General features: G+C 53.9%; 1 protein-coding gene across 2 annotated transcripts; it reads left to right on the top strand.

Annotated features, from left to right (window-relative positions):
• Nucleotides 1–653: 653 nt before the first annotated feature.
• Nucleotides 654–13,123, top strand: MMP14 (matrix metallopeptidase 14). 2 transcript variants are annotated; one of them, XM_053594292.1, is made up of 10 exons: nucleotides 654–1,040; nucleotides 6,092–6,240; nucleotides 6,473–6,595; nucleotides 6,967–7,274; nucleotides 7,797–7,958; nucleotides 8,225–8,385; nucleotides 9,433–9,571; nucleotides 9,696–9,846; nucleotides 10,327–10,442; nucleotides 11,142–13,123. In XM_053594292.1, exons 1-10 carry the CDS (start codon nucleotides 933–935, stop codon nucleotides 11,471–11,473), a joined length of 1,749 nt encoding a protein of 582 aa, XP_053450267.1. In that variant the 5' UTR covers nucleotides 654–932; the 3' UTR covers nucleotides 11,474–13,123. The 2 variants fall into 2 exon arrangements, with proteins under 2 accessions (XP_053450267.1, XP_053450266.1); XM_053594291.1 differs by having other exon boundaries at nucleotides 7,797–7,962; nucleotides 8,229–8,385.
• The last annotated feature ends 203 nt before the right edge of the window (nucleotides 13,124–13,326 follow it).

Here is a 13,326-nt window from a genome sequence, read left to right as displayed (position 1 = left end):
ACTTTGTCATCCTCAGGAGAGTGCCGTGATGTCAAAGCTCACAGCAACCTCAACCCTTGGGGTCAAGTGATTCACTTGCCTTAGCCTCCAGAGTAGCTGGGACTACAGGCACACAGCACAATGTCCTGCTATCTTTTTTTTGGTGGTGGTGGGGGAGGGGAGTGTCTCGCTCTGGTTCAGGCTGGTATGGAACTCTTGAGCTCATGCAATCTACCCGCTTCCACCTCCCAGAGTACTAGGATTACAGGCGTGAGCTTTCACGTCCCGCCTACCCCCATCGTTTAGTAAACAAGCCCCTTCTCCAGTCCAGGTCTTGTGGATATGGAAGACCCCACCATCAGTTGGCCCTAGCCACTGGGCTTCCCAGTACTTCCCACACTGAGGTGAGACAAATGCTGAATACCAGAGGAATCAAGCCACCCAGAATATGCTTAGGTGGAGAAAATCTCCCACATCCCGTCCCAAGGGTCCTCCTGCAGCACCCTGCTGTCTTCTGTGGCTTCAACCCCTGCAGCCAGCGCCACAGAACGACACTAGGGTTGGTTTTTTTTTCTTTTTCTTTTTTTCCCCCCCTCCAGCTCTTCTGCACTGTAATTGGATTCAAGGCTAAAACAAACACGTCCCCAACCAGGAAAGGAGGGGGCGGAGGAGAGTCTGTGGGAGAAGGGAGGGACCAGAGGAGAGAGCCAGAGAGGGCTCCCGACCTAGTTCGCCAGCTAAGCAGAAGAAAGATCAAAAAACGGAAAAGAGGAGAAGAGCAAACAGGCACTTTCAAGAACAATCCTCTCAACTCCAAGCCGACGGCGCCCTAAGAATTCAAAAACCAGTGCCTACAGAAGACAAAGGCGCCCTGAGGGAGTGGCGGCGCGACCCCAGGGCGTGGGCCCCGCCGCGGAGCCCGCACAGCCCGGTTGCCCCGACGGTCGCGAACCATGTCTCCCGCCCCACGAGCCTCCCGCAGTCTCCTGCTCCCCCTGCTCACGCTCGGCACCGCGCTCGCCTCCCTCAGCTCGGCCCAAAGCAGCAGCTTCAGCCCTGAAGTAAGTGAGCTCCTCTGGCCCTGCCCGGAGTCGCGCCCACCGGGGGGGCGAGCCCGGGGGTCTCAAAGAGACAACCCTAATTCGGAGAGAAAGGATCTCAGATGCTTGGTACTGCAGAATCCCGCTCCTTTTCTTTTCCCTCCTCATCTCCAGACTTCCAAATCAATCCAACTTTCGCCTGCCTCCAACCAACTTCCCCCACCCCTAGCGCCGCTGACTCTCCCATTCCTTCCTTTGCTTGGAAGAACTTTACAGCTGGGGCCGACTTCCGTCCCCAGTTCCCCTGGGCTCTGCGCTCAGCTCTGGGACCAATTGGGGGCCCGATGAACATCTGGATTCCGCTCAAACCCCGTGCTGTTCTGGTTCGTTGTCATGTGCAAGAGTTGGTTGTTCCTTCAACTTTCCAGCTCCCCGCGCTCTCGCGCCCGCGCGCGCAGCTAGCCGGGTTCAGCGCGCCCTCGGCTGGGCCCCCAGCGCCTCGGCTCCCTGTGGGGCACGGCCCCTCCACCGACGCGTCTGCGGCCAGGTTGCATAGAGGGTGGACGCCGAGCGGCCCGGGCACCCAACCCTAGTCCCCGAGAGGACCCCTGTGTCCCAGCCTGAGTCCCTGGCGTCTAGGGTCGCAGCGCCAGCGCGCTGGCCGCGTTTCCGCACACACAAAGCTCTCCTTGTGAGCTGGGGGCTCGGCCTAGCCTCCGCCCCCACCCCCGCCCCTGTCGGCGCCTTCGGGCCTTTTTTGATGATTTTGTTCTTTGCTTTTTTGTGTTAATTGCAGGGAGACTAGGGGCATAGTTCCTGGAGTGGGAAGGGGGCCTGGCCCTGGGCGCCCTCACGCGTCGAGATTGACTTGGGCGTCCATCCCCACCCCACCCCTCCTCTGATGGTGGCCCACCGGGCCCAAGAGGAAGCCGCGTAGGAGTTGTCTGAGGAGTTTTTTCCTCTCTGCCTTTTATTTTGGGGTGAAGGTGGGAGACAGATTTAAGGAGCTTCTTATTTTGGGCCCTCCCAACCCACTCAGCCCGGCCAGGCCCTGGGTGCGGTCGGGAGGGGCTGGGATGGGCCCAAAGTGGGGGGATGGGATCTGGACTTCGTTTCCTCTGTCCAGGTCCCAAGCCTGGGCCTACCCAGGAGAAAAATCTCTCCAGGGCCTACCGGGGTGGTTCACGCCTGTAATCCTAGCACTCTGGAAGGCCAAGATAGGTGGATTGCTTGAGCTCTTAGGTTCGAGACCAGCCTGAGCAAGAGCGAGACCCTGTCTCCAAAAATAGCCGGCTTGTGGCAGGCACCTGTAGTCCCAACTACTGGGGAGGTTGAGGCAAGAGAATTGCTTGAGCCCAAGAGTTTGAGGTTGCTGTGAGCTGTAACGCCATGGCACTCTACCGAGGGCAACAAAGTGAGACTCTGTCTCAACAAAGCAACAATAAAAAACCCTCTCCAGAAAGAATATGAAGCTGAACAGAAAAGTATGACTCTAGGAATGGGAATAGGAGCCCCTTCCTCTGTGTGCTCACTGACCTAGAGGAGTAAAAATCTGCCCTGGGGCTGGGGGCTAGCCGGACTGTCAGGGAGGAGTTATCCTCTTCCCAGGCCTGGAGTCCTCTTCTGAGACCCTGAAAGGGAGAACCCCTAAGAAAAGGAGTCTGGGCATCTGGGAGCTGGGCACTGCCAACTTTGCCACCACCCTACCCTGTCTTTTATCCCTCCCTGCCCTGCTAGGCCCCCTAGGGAAAGGGCAGCAGCCCTGGCTCTGTTTTAAGTGGGTCATGGGCAGCGGTCCCAGTGCCAGAACCACCATTTGCTTCTGGGCCAGAGAAGGGTGGGAGCCAGAGGGAGGGAAGAACAGTCCCAGAGGCTATGATCCAGGGCCTGCTGGAGAGCTGGAGCTCCCCCAACCCTGTGCAGGACTCCTAATGGAGGTGAAAGGTGTTCCCTGACTTTCCCCTAAGGCAGTGGTTCTCAACCTTCCTAATTCCATGATGTATTTTCATTGTTACAAAGGGAACTGAGGCTGAGAACCTGGGAACCGCTGCCCTAGGGGGAATACTTTCTGTCTCTTACTCATCAGGTCAAGGCCAGCCTACCGAGTTCTTTGACCCCACGCAGTTGCTCCTTCTCCAGACCAATCTGGAGGGAAAGCTGCGAAGGTGCAGACCTGAGGTTGCTGGGTCCCTCCCAGCAGGCTTCCAGAGCCCTGCACCAGCTCCAGGACAGCCTCTCCTCCTCTCTGCCTGTCTGGTGCTAGGTCCTTGCTCTCACCCAGCCACAGATACAAGAGTCCTCTCTTCTGTGGCTTCAAGCTCATAGTATCTGTGAGGGAAGAAACCTGCTTAGGCCTGGGAGGAAGAGAGGGATGGGCATGCTTCTTTTCCAATCCTTGTGTCTCTCTTGACTCCAGGAAAGTCCCTTACTTGACTAAGCCTTCATTTTTCTCTATAGGGTATTGGGTGGAGATTGTGGGTGTGAATGTTTAGACCTGCCTACCTTCTTGAAGGACTCATGGGAAAGGGATTTATTTCTGAACTCCTGGATGTGGATTCTCTCCACCTTTTTCTGTAACCCTCCCTCTGACATCCTGCTCTAGGAGAGTTCTCCTCAGCTTTGCTCTCTGAGGGTGGAGGGGGCCTGACCTCAGTCCTACTTTCCAGCTCCTATTCTTCTCCAAGTCCTAAAACAGCTGTTCCCCCAGCAGGGGTCATAAGCCTGGGTGTGTGTGTGTATGTGTGTGTGGTGTGTGTGGTGTGTGTGTGTGTGTGTGTGTGTGTGTGTGTGTGGATCCTATAGGTGAGGCTAGGGGCAAAGGGAGTTCCTGCATACTTAGGCACAGGCCACAGCAGGCCTCCCCAAGGCAGTGGCTGTGGCATCAGCCAGCACAGGTCAGGACAAGCCTACAGCTCCCAAAGAGAGCAGCCTGAGACTGCAGCACTCAGCTTGGCTTCCCTCTAGTACACCAGAGGTTAAACTTCATGCCTTCCTCTACCACTAAGGAGGGGTTCTCAGAGCTTCAGAGCTGGGTGGTACCAGAGCTGTCCTGGCTAGGCCTTTTGGCTGAGAAAAGGCTGGAAAGCTGGGTTGTTTACATCTGGGGCCCTAACTCCTGTCAGCCTCAAGGGATCACTTCCCAGAAGCATGTTGCAATTCTTGCCCCTATGGGTTGAGGTCCCCAGTCATCTGCTCCTGAGTCACCCCCAATATCCATGTAAGAGCTGCTACATCACAAGGTGAAGGGCCATGTGGCAATCCATCCTAATGACCTTAGATAGGGGATGCAGCACACAATAGCAGCCTCTATCCCTCTCCCTTCCAAGCCCCTGCCCTAGGCAACCTGCAGCTCCTCTCTGGACTCCCTAAGAACACGAGGCTGGCTCAAGGACCCGAGCTGTGTAGGTAGTGTCTTCCCATAAAAGAATCCAAGCATCTTCATATTTCATGTATCAATGTTTTACTTTTCAGGCTTTAGTAAAACACTTCATTGTTCTATGATAAAGGCTGACTTTCCTCAACAGGGCTTTGCAGTGTGTGTACCTTTTAATCAAACACCGATCCCGGGTGCAGTGGCTCATGCCTATAATCCTAGCACTCTGGAATGCCAAGGCGGGTGGATTGCCTGAGCTAGAGTGAGACCCCATCTCTAAAAATAGCCAGGTGTTGGGCAGCGCCTGTGGCTCAGTCGGTAAGGCACCGGCCCCATATACCGAGGGTGGCGGGTTCAAACCTGGCCCCTGCCAAACTGCAACCAAAAAATAGCCGGGTGTTTTGGTGGGTGCCTATAGTCCCAGCTACTTGGGAGGCTGAGGCAAGAGAATCGCTTAAGCCCAGGAGTTGGAGGTTGCTGAGAGCTGTGTGAGGCCACGGCACTCTACCGAGGGCCATAAAGTGAGACTCTGTCTCTACAAAAAAAAAAAAAAGTAGCCAGGTGTTGTGGTGAGCACCTATAGTCCCAGCTACTCTGGAGGCTGAGGCAAGACGATCACCTGTGCCCAAGAGTTTGAGGTTGTTGTGAGGTGTGATACCACAACACTCTACCAAGGGTGACAAAGTGAGACTCCATCTCCAAAAAAAAAAAAAACCCACCAAAACTTCAAAATCTGACTTTAAGGCAATATGCTGGCCTCTATATTAGGAATAATTCACAACATACCTGAAATAAAATAGTCACCAAGTCTCCCCCACCATCTCCACCTCACTCTTCTACTGAGAACATTAAATGGACCTTTAGGTCCCAAACCATAGGTTTGCTCAGATACTGCTTGGTTAGGAATGGTAGCAGGATTATAGCTCCAGCTGGATCCTAAGTCTCACGGCATCCAAAGGCCCTAGCTTCCCCTTTCAGCACCCAGCCTACCTCTAGCTCTTTTTCTGCCTTCCTTTTTAAAGAGATCTCAGCTGTGAGAGATCCTGGAGGCATGATGCACCCCTGTCCCAGATGGGCTCATGTCAAGGCCAAAAGTAGAGCTCCTTCAGTAGAGCTACCTCCCTACCCATCATGGGCACAGCCCATAGTCAGGTAACACATGCTACAGGACTTCAAAACACTGACACAAACACAGCACATGCAAAACACACTGACACAAACACCAATTTGTTGATCAAGAGAAGTAATAAACGCTGAGTACATCTGGAGTTCAGGGGCCATCGCTGTCCCGTGCATAAAGGGCATCAACCCCCTATAAATTCTACTCTTAAAAAAAAAAAAAAAAACCCACTGACACAGAGGAGAAAGGTACTGAAAGGAATCATACCTCTGAGAAGACAGCCCGGAACTCTATTAAGTCACCTGGACTCTCATCCATAGAGATCTATGGCCAGAGTCTGTAGCTGTGGCCCCCCCACCCCTGTTTGAGCCCACAACCCCAAGAGGACAAGCCATATTGGGGCCTGGGCCACAGTTCAGGTCTAGCTTGGGAGTTCCACCAGACCTGCTGTCAGACCCAGGCTGGGAGTCCATTGCCCTTTCCTCACCAAGCCAAGGCCATATACCAAGTACTGGAGGGAGGCAGAGGCATCCTGTGGACCAAGTGGGGATGCTCTAAGCCACACCCATTTCCCTACAGGCCTGGCTACAGCAGTATGGCTACTTGCCTCCAGGGGACCTACGCACCCACACACAGCGCTCACCCCAGTCACTCTCAGCTGCCATTGCTGCCATGCAGAGGTTCTACGGTTTACGAGTGACAGGCAAGGCTGATGCAGACACCATGAAGTAAGTGCTAGACCCTGGCACAGCACCCACTGACAGCACTGAGTGCCTGGCTCCTGCCCTTGTACTTCACCCCCACATGCAGATCCCGGCCCTCTCATGTTCACCTTGACCTCATAACCTGGGCCTTTCCCCACTTGGACACACATGTAAGCCTCATCCAATGCTAACACTGAAGACCTTTCTGTTTCATACACTGTACTGACCCCAATCCTCACATTCCAACCTACTCCAGGGCCATGAGGCGCCCCCGATGTGGTGTTCCAGACAAGTTTGGGGCTGAGATCAAAGCCAATGTCCGAAGGAAGCGCTATGCCATCCAGGGCCTCAAATGGCAGCATAATGAGATCACTTTCTGGTGAGTGCAACAGGCAAGTGCCCTTTCTCGCATCTGATTACCCTTCCTATCAGTTGTGCTTATGCAGAGACTCAGAGACCTCTTGCCCTACTCTCCTTTCTTCCTGAGAAGCATCCCTGGGAGTGGGGAGGAGCATGGCTCAGATCCTGGAAAGAGGATGCACACCAATGCCAGACAGCCAAAGCCTGAAGATCCCTAAGCCCTCAGTTCTCAAGGCAGAGGCATCGTGCGTGCGTGAGGCAGCAGCAGGAGCTGGGTCAGGCAGAGGTGGCTGGGCAGTTCAGTCAGACCTGGGAGAGTGCAGGGTAGGAGAATTTTGCCCCTTGTTATCCTAACACACCCCATCCTCTCCCTGCGTGGCTGGAACTCAGCATCCAGAATTACACGCCCAAGGTGGGCGAGTATGCCACATTCGAGGCCATTCGCAAGGCATTCCGTGTGTGGGAGAGTGCCACACCACTGCGCTTCCGTGAGGTACCCTATGCCTACATCCGTGAGGGCCACGAGAAGCAGGCCGACATCATGATCTTCTTTGCCGAGGGCTTCCATGGTGACAGCACGCCCTTCGATGGTGAGGGTGGCTTCCTGGCCCACGCCTACTTTCCAGGCCCCAACATTGGAGGGGATACCCACTTTGACTCTGCTGAGCCCTGGACTGTCCGGAATGAGGATCTGAATGGTGAGGACATAGCCCTGGGACTTATTGAGGAAAATCAACTATCACTTGTGGTGGGAAGGGTGTTTCTCCCTCCTCCCAAATTTTCAGGGCTAGAAAGACTGCAAAGATTTCCTGTCTGACTTCTGACAAAAGCAAGAATCCTGTTTTGAGCTATTTATATCTAGGCCCTTCTGTCACCCTCTGACTGGCTTTCCAGACTTAAGGGATCCTCATCACCCACTTTTCCAGGCAAATGTCATGTCTAGTTCCTGAGAGAAACAGCCCAAGAGAAGACCTTGGGTTCCCCTAACACAGCTCTTCTTGGGATGGGAATCCTGCCCCTGTGTACTCTGTCTTCTCCACCTAGAATGGGTTGCTGGCTGGCTTTGTGCCTTAAATGTCAAATAGAAAGCTGGACCCAGTTGCTTTGGGTAGAAAATATGACCAGCAGGCTTGCATGTGGAACTGAAGCCTCTTGTGGAGAAGCAGGGAGCCTGAGGGAAGACACCAAAGCCGCCATCATAACTATCCCCATCCCTCCAGGGAATGACATCTTCCTGGTGGCTGTGCACGAGCTGGGCCATGCCCTGGGCCTTGAACACTCCAGTGACCCCTCGGCCATCATGGCACCCTTTTACCAGTGGATGGATACAGAAAACTTTGTGCTCCCTGATGATGACCGCCGGGGCATCCAACAACTTTATGGCGAGTAATCCAAGCCCACTCCATCTCCTCTCTCTGCTCCTTATCCCTTCCTGGCCAGTGCATGTCCCTTCTCTCATACCCTACAGTCTGTGCACCTCCCCACCTGACCCTTTCTTCATCGACTCCCACTTTTGATCCCATCTTTTTTGTCACCTCCTGGATTGCTTCAGCCTCCTGCAGAGGTCCATCCCCTGGGCCTGTCTGTCTATCCTTTCCTTCCTTCCCCACCCCCAAATCTGAAGTGCCCCTCATGTTCTCTGCCCCAGGAAGTGAGTCAGGATCCCCCACCAAGGTGCCCCCTCAACCTAGGACCACCTCCCGGCCCTCTGTCCCTGATAAGCCCAAAAACCCCACTTATGGGCCCAATATCTGCGATGGGAACTTTGACACTGTGGCTGTGCTCCGAGGAGAGATGTTTGTCTTCAAGGTGAGAGGGAGTGAGAAGTGGACTGCCTGAGGGGGGCAGGGGTTGGTGGAAATGACAATAGGAGGACTGAAAACTAAAATCAAGACAAAGGGAGAGGTAGCTCCCACCTGTAATCCCAGCACTCTGGAAGGCTAAGGTGGGTGGATTGCTTGAGCTCTGGAGTTCGAGACCAGCCTGGGCAAAAGCGAGACTCCGTCTCTATTAAAAATACAAAAACTAGGGAGGCGCCTGTGGCTCAAAGGAGTAGGGCGCCGGCCCCATATGCCGGAGGTGGCGGGTTCAAACCCAGCCCCGGCCAAAAACTACAAAAAAAAAATAATAATAAACTACTGAAAGAAAACTTTAAAAAAAAAAAAATATACAAAAACTGGGTGGCGCCTGTGGCTCAGTGAGTAGGGTGCCGGCCCCATATACCAAGGGTAGCAGGTTCAAACCCGTCCTCGGCGAAACTGCAACCAAAAAATAGCCAGGCGTTGTGGCGGGCGCCTGTAGTCCCAGCTCCTGGGGAGGCTGAGGCAAGAGAATCGCGTAAGCCAAAAAGCTTGGAGGTTGCTGTGAGCTGTGTGACATCATGGCACTCTACCCAGGGCGGTAAAGTGAGACTCTGCTTCTACAAAAAAAAAATAATAATAATACAAAAACCAAGGCCGGGCATGGTAGCTCATGTCTGCAATCTCAGCACTTAGGAGGCTAAGGCAAGGGAATCGCTTAAGCCCAGGAGTTAGAGGTTGCTGTGAGCTATGACACCACACACTCTACTAAGGGTGACAAAGTGAGACTCAAAAAAAAATAATAATAAATAAAAACAGGAAAACTAGCTGGGCATAGTGGCGGGTGCCTGTGGTCCCAGCTCCTAGGGAGGCTGAAACAAGAGGATTACTCAAGCCCAGGAGTTAGAGGTTGCTCTGAGCTACGATGCCACAGGGCAACAGAGTAAGACTGTCTCAAAAAAAAAAAGACAAAGGGTAGTGGAGGAGCCCTGGGGATTGAGCCAGAAGTCTAAGCTACAAGATAGAATGTCCTCTTCCCATGTTGACTGGCTTCCAGGAGCGCTGGTTCTGGCGGGTGAGGAATAACCAAGTGATGGATGGATATCCCATGCCCATCGGCCAATTCTGGCGGGGCCTGCCTGCATCCATCAACACTGCCTATGAGAGGAAGGATGGCAAATTTGTCTTCTTTAAAGGTAACTAGGTATTTCACCTTTGGGAGTGGGGAGGGTCCCCCTGGAAGAACTGATTCCTTTTGACCCCTTCACAAACTTTGGAGCCCAGATTGAACCAGATGCTGCCCTTCTCTTTCCTCCCCAGGAGACAAGCATTGGGTGTTTGATGAGGCATCCCTGGAACCTGGCTACCCCAAGCACATCAAGGAACTGGGCCGAGGACTGCCCACTGACAAGATTGATGCTGCTCTCTTCTGGATGCCCAATGGAAAGACCTACTTCTTCCGGGGAAACAAGTAAGACCTAAAGCCCTTAATCCCAGTCTTCCCTCCTCAGAAGTTACTACTACCACCCCAATTCCCTCAATTCTGGAGAAAGATCCGCTTTACTTCCAAGGCAATTCCCTAGAAAAGGAGCTGGCTGAGCCTCTGTTATTGCCTAACAATGGTCAGCCTCCTTTGGGACTGTGTGAGTGGGACATGACCGGGTCGACATTTCAGACCTGGTCATTTTACGCCTCCTGCTCCCAGCACTGAGCCTCCACCCAAGCAGCCAGGAATGGTTATTAAGGGCTACTGGTGGCTCCTTGTAGCCTGGGCCCTTCCTTCCACCCCCACCTTCCGCCACTTTCAGCAACAGGCCCTCATTACCCAAAACCCCTGTGTCCCAACCTGTCCACAGCTACCCGTTGCTCACTGTTGAATTCTGCCCTGGGTCCTGCTGCCCTCTCAAGACATGCCCAGTGCCCATGTACTCCCCTTCCCTCTCGCCCCCAGGTATTACCGATTCAACGAGGAGCTTAGAGCAGTGGACAGCGAATACCCCAAAAACATCAAAGTCTGGGAAGGAATCCCTGAGTCTCCCAAAGGGTCATTCATGGGCAGCGATGAAGGTGAGAGGGGCAAGGAAAGGGGTCCACAAGAGGAGGGTGGGAATAGGGAATTTAGGAAGAGCAAGTGGAAAGACTGATGAGTGAAGGCCAGGTGTGGTGGCTCACACCTCTAATCCTAGCACTCTGGAGGCCGAGGCAGGTGGATTGCCCTGAGCTCACAGGTTTGAGACCAGCCTGAGCAAAAGCAAGACCCCTGTCCCTAAAAATAGCTGGACGTTGTGGCGGGCACCTGTATTCCCAGCTACTAGGGAGGCTCAGGCAAGAGAATCGCTTAAGCCCAAGAGTTTGAGGTTGCTGGGAGCTATACAGCACTCTACAGAGGGTGCAAGGTTAAACTCTGTCTCATAAAAAAAAAAAGACTTGAGTCTGTGTCCTAAAGAAAACAGTAACAAAAAAAAAAAAAGGAAAGCAGTAACAGTGATAACAGTAGTGGGGTCCTTATCCACATGCCAGGCACTAAGCACCAGGTTAAGAGCTTTCCATGCATCGTGCCTTAATCCCACCACCCTTCAAACCTGGCCTGTAATTGCACTCCTTGAACAACTGAGGAAATGTGGGCCCAGAAAGATGGAGGTGACTCAGCTGGTCCTCACACTAACAAAGTTGCCTTTGTGCCTCTCCTCTCCTCTCTCTGGGTTCTCTCCTGGACCCTGTCTTTTCTTGTGCCTTCCTGACCACCATCTTGGGGACCCCCTGCAGTCTTCACTTACTTCTACAAGGGGAACAAATACTGGAAATTCAACAACCAGAAGCTGAAGGTAGAACCGGGCTACCCCAAGTCAGCCCTGAGGGACTGGATGGGCTGCCCATCAGGGGGCCAGCCAGATGAGGGGACTGAGGAGGAGACAGAGGTGATCATCATCGAGGTGGACGAGGAGGGCAGTGGGGCAGTGAGTGCTGCCGCCGTGGTGCTTCCTGTGCTGCTGCTGCTCCTGGTGCTGGCAGTGGGCCTTGCAGTCTTCTTCTTCAGACGCCATGGGACACCCAAGCGACTGCTCTACTGCCAGCGTTCCCTGCTGGACAAGGTCTGACCCCCACTGCTGGCCCACCCACTCCTACCACGAGGACTTTGCCTCTGAAGGCCAGTGGCAGCAGGTGGTGGTAGGTGGGCTGTTCCTGTGTCCCAAGACCCTTCCTCCCAGTCTCCTTTCTTCTCTCTGTCCCCTGGCTGGCCCCTCCCACCCTCACCCCTGGCATTGCAATGTCTTCCCTAGATGGGTCCTCTGAGGGTTGAGCTGGAAGTTGTCCCTTCCAGCCTCTGCCCCTCAGGGGAACCCCATAGCTTGGTGTGTGTCCAGCCCCATCTGAATGTCTTGGGGGCTCTGCACTTGAAGGCAGGACCCTCAGACCTGGCTGGTAAAGGTCAAATGGGGTCATCTGCTCCTTTTCCATCCTATGACATACCTTAAACCTCTGAACTCTGACCTCAAGAGGCTCTGGGCACACCAGTCCTAAAAGCCCCAGGTGTACCCAATTGGCAGCCTCCCACCTCTCATTCTGGCTAAAAGGAATCTAATCTTCTTGGTGGGTGGAGAACCTGAGAGAGCGTGAGGGTGTGGGGACCCTCAGCCACCCTGAGACCATGGGAGGAAAACTCAGAGAAGGTCTGCTATCAAGTTCCTCAAAGATCTGCCCCTGCCCCAACTACCCGAGAACTTCCAAGGAAGAAGCCTGAGCCATTAAGGACTAAAACGGGGCTGAACAAACGTTTTGCAGCCCTACCCCTCTCGAATGTTAGCCTTGGATGGGGGTTTCACAGTTGGAAGAGCTGAAACCAGGGGTGCCGCTACCAGGGTGGGGTCAGAGCTCTGGGGGTGAGCCTGAAGGCCATGAGAAGGAACCTTGCTCACCTGCAGGTAGCTGGGGCTGGGGCCCAAGGCCAGAGCAGCCAGAGAACAGCATGGGACCAAAGGGGGAAAAGAAGAAGTGTGGTAGCAGTGGACAGCTAGGGGCCAGGCAGGCCAGGCCAAGCCAAGCAGGTGTGCCACAGGGTGTGTTTGGCACTCTCAGGAAGGGCCCTGAGGAAGGCACACTTGCTCTTCTTGGTCCCAGTCCTCGCTGACCAGGCAGCATGGAGGGAAGGGTGGGCAGCCCAGAGAAAGGAGCAGAGGGCACACATACAGGGACTGTGGCCTTGGGGCCTTAAGGAGAGAGGCCTCCAGAGACCTCGTGGTGCTCAGTCTCAGCCTGCCTGGCCATCTCAGTGAGGGGCAGGAGCCTGGTAAGGCCCTCACTACCCTGATGTCACACCCCTCAGACTGCCCTCCCTCTCCCCACCCAGCCCACCCCGTTGAAGTCTCCTTCGGCCACCACCTAAGGTGTTGGTCATGGTACTGGGGACTTGGGAGAGTGAGACCCTGTGGAGGCAGTGAGAGGAGTGGGATGCCAGGGGAGTGGGGTGTGGGGTGGGGGAAATGGGGTGAACGGTGCTGGCAGTTCGGCTAAATTTCTGTATTGTTTGTTTTTTTATTTTGTTTAATGTATATTTTTATTATAATTATTATATATGAATTCCATCGAAATCAGTTCCTTTTTGTTAACAAGGGGCGGGGGTGGGGGTGGGGGTGGGGGGCAGAGGCATCTGACCCCAGGAACCTGCAGGGCAGGGCTGGGTTGGTGCCCTCTAAGGACATTTTTGACCTTGTTCAACTTTTCCACAAAGAATAAACTGTGTTTCACATGTGTGTGGCTGCAGTTCCGTATAGGGATGAATGGGATATGGTTAAGTGGGGGCTGGAAAGGGGCAAATGCCCATCATGAGCGGTGTTTTCCATGAGGTGGGGTTTGGGTATTTTTGGTAAAGGAATATGTTTATTCTTAGTGGGCTAAAGGGAGTCGGGGGACAGAGATGGGGAGCAGGAGAGTGGTTGCAATCCCTCAAAGA

Source organism: Nycticebus coucang, chromosome 6, assembly GCF_027406575.1.
Source record: "Nycticebus coucang isolate mNycCou1 chromosome 6, mNycCou1.pri, whole genome shotgun sequence".
Lineage (NCBI taxonomy): Eukaryota > Metazoa > Chordata > Mammalia > Primates > Lorisidae > Nycticebus > Nycticebus coucang.
Note: the sequence above shows the minus strand (reverse complement) of the source record. Positions and strands in the feature narration are given on the sequence as shown.

Excerpts from the sequence above, each read along its gene's own strand:
- MMP14 (XM_053594292.1), top strand. The coding sequence starts at position 933 with ATGTCTCCCGCCCCACGAGCCTCCCGCAGTCTCCTGCTCCCCCTGCTC. Across the intron at positions 8,386-9,432 it reads GAGAGATGTTTGTCTTCAAG|GAGCGCTGGTTCTGGCGGGT; the intron begins GTGAGAGGGAGT and ends ACTGGCTTCCAG. Across the intron at positions 10,443-11,141 it reads ATTCATGGGCAGCGATGAAG|TCTTCACTTACTTCTACAAG; the intron begins GTGAGAGGGGCA and ends GACCCCCTGCAG.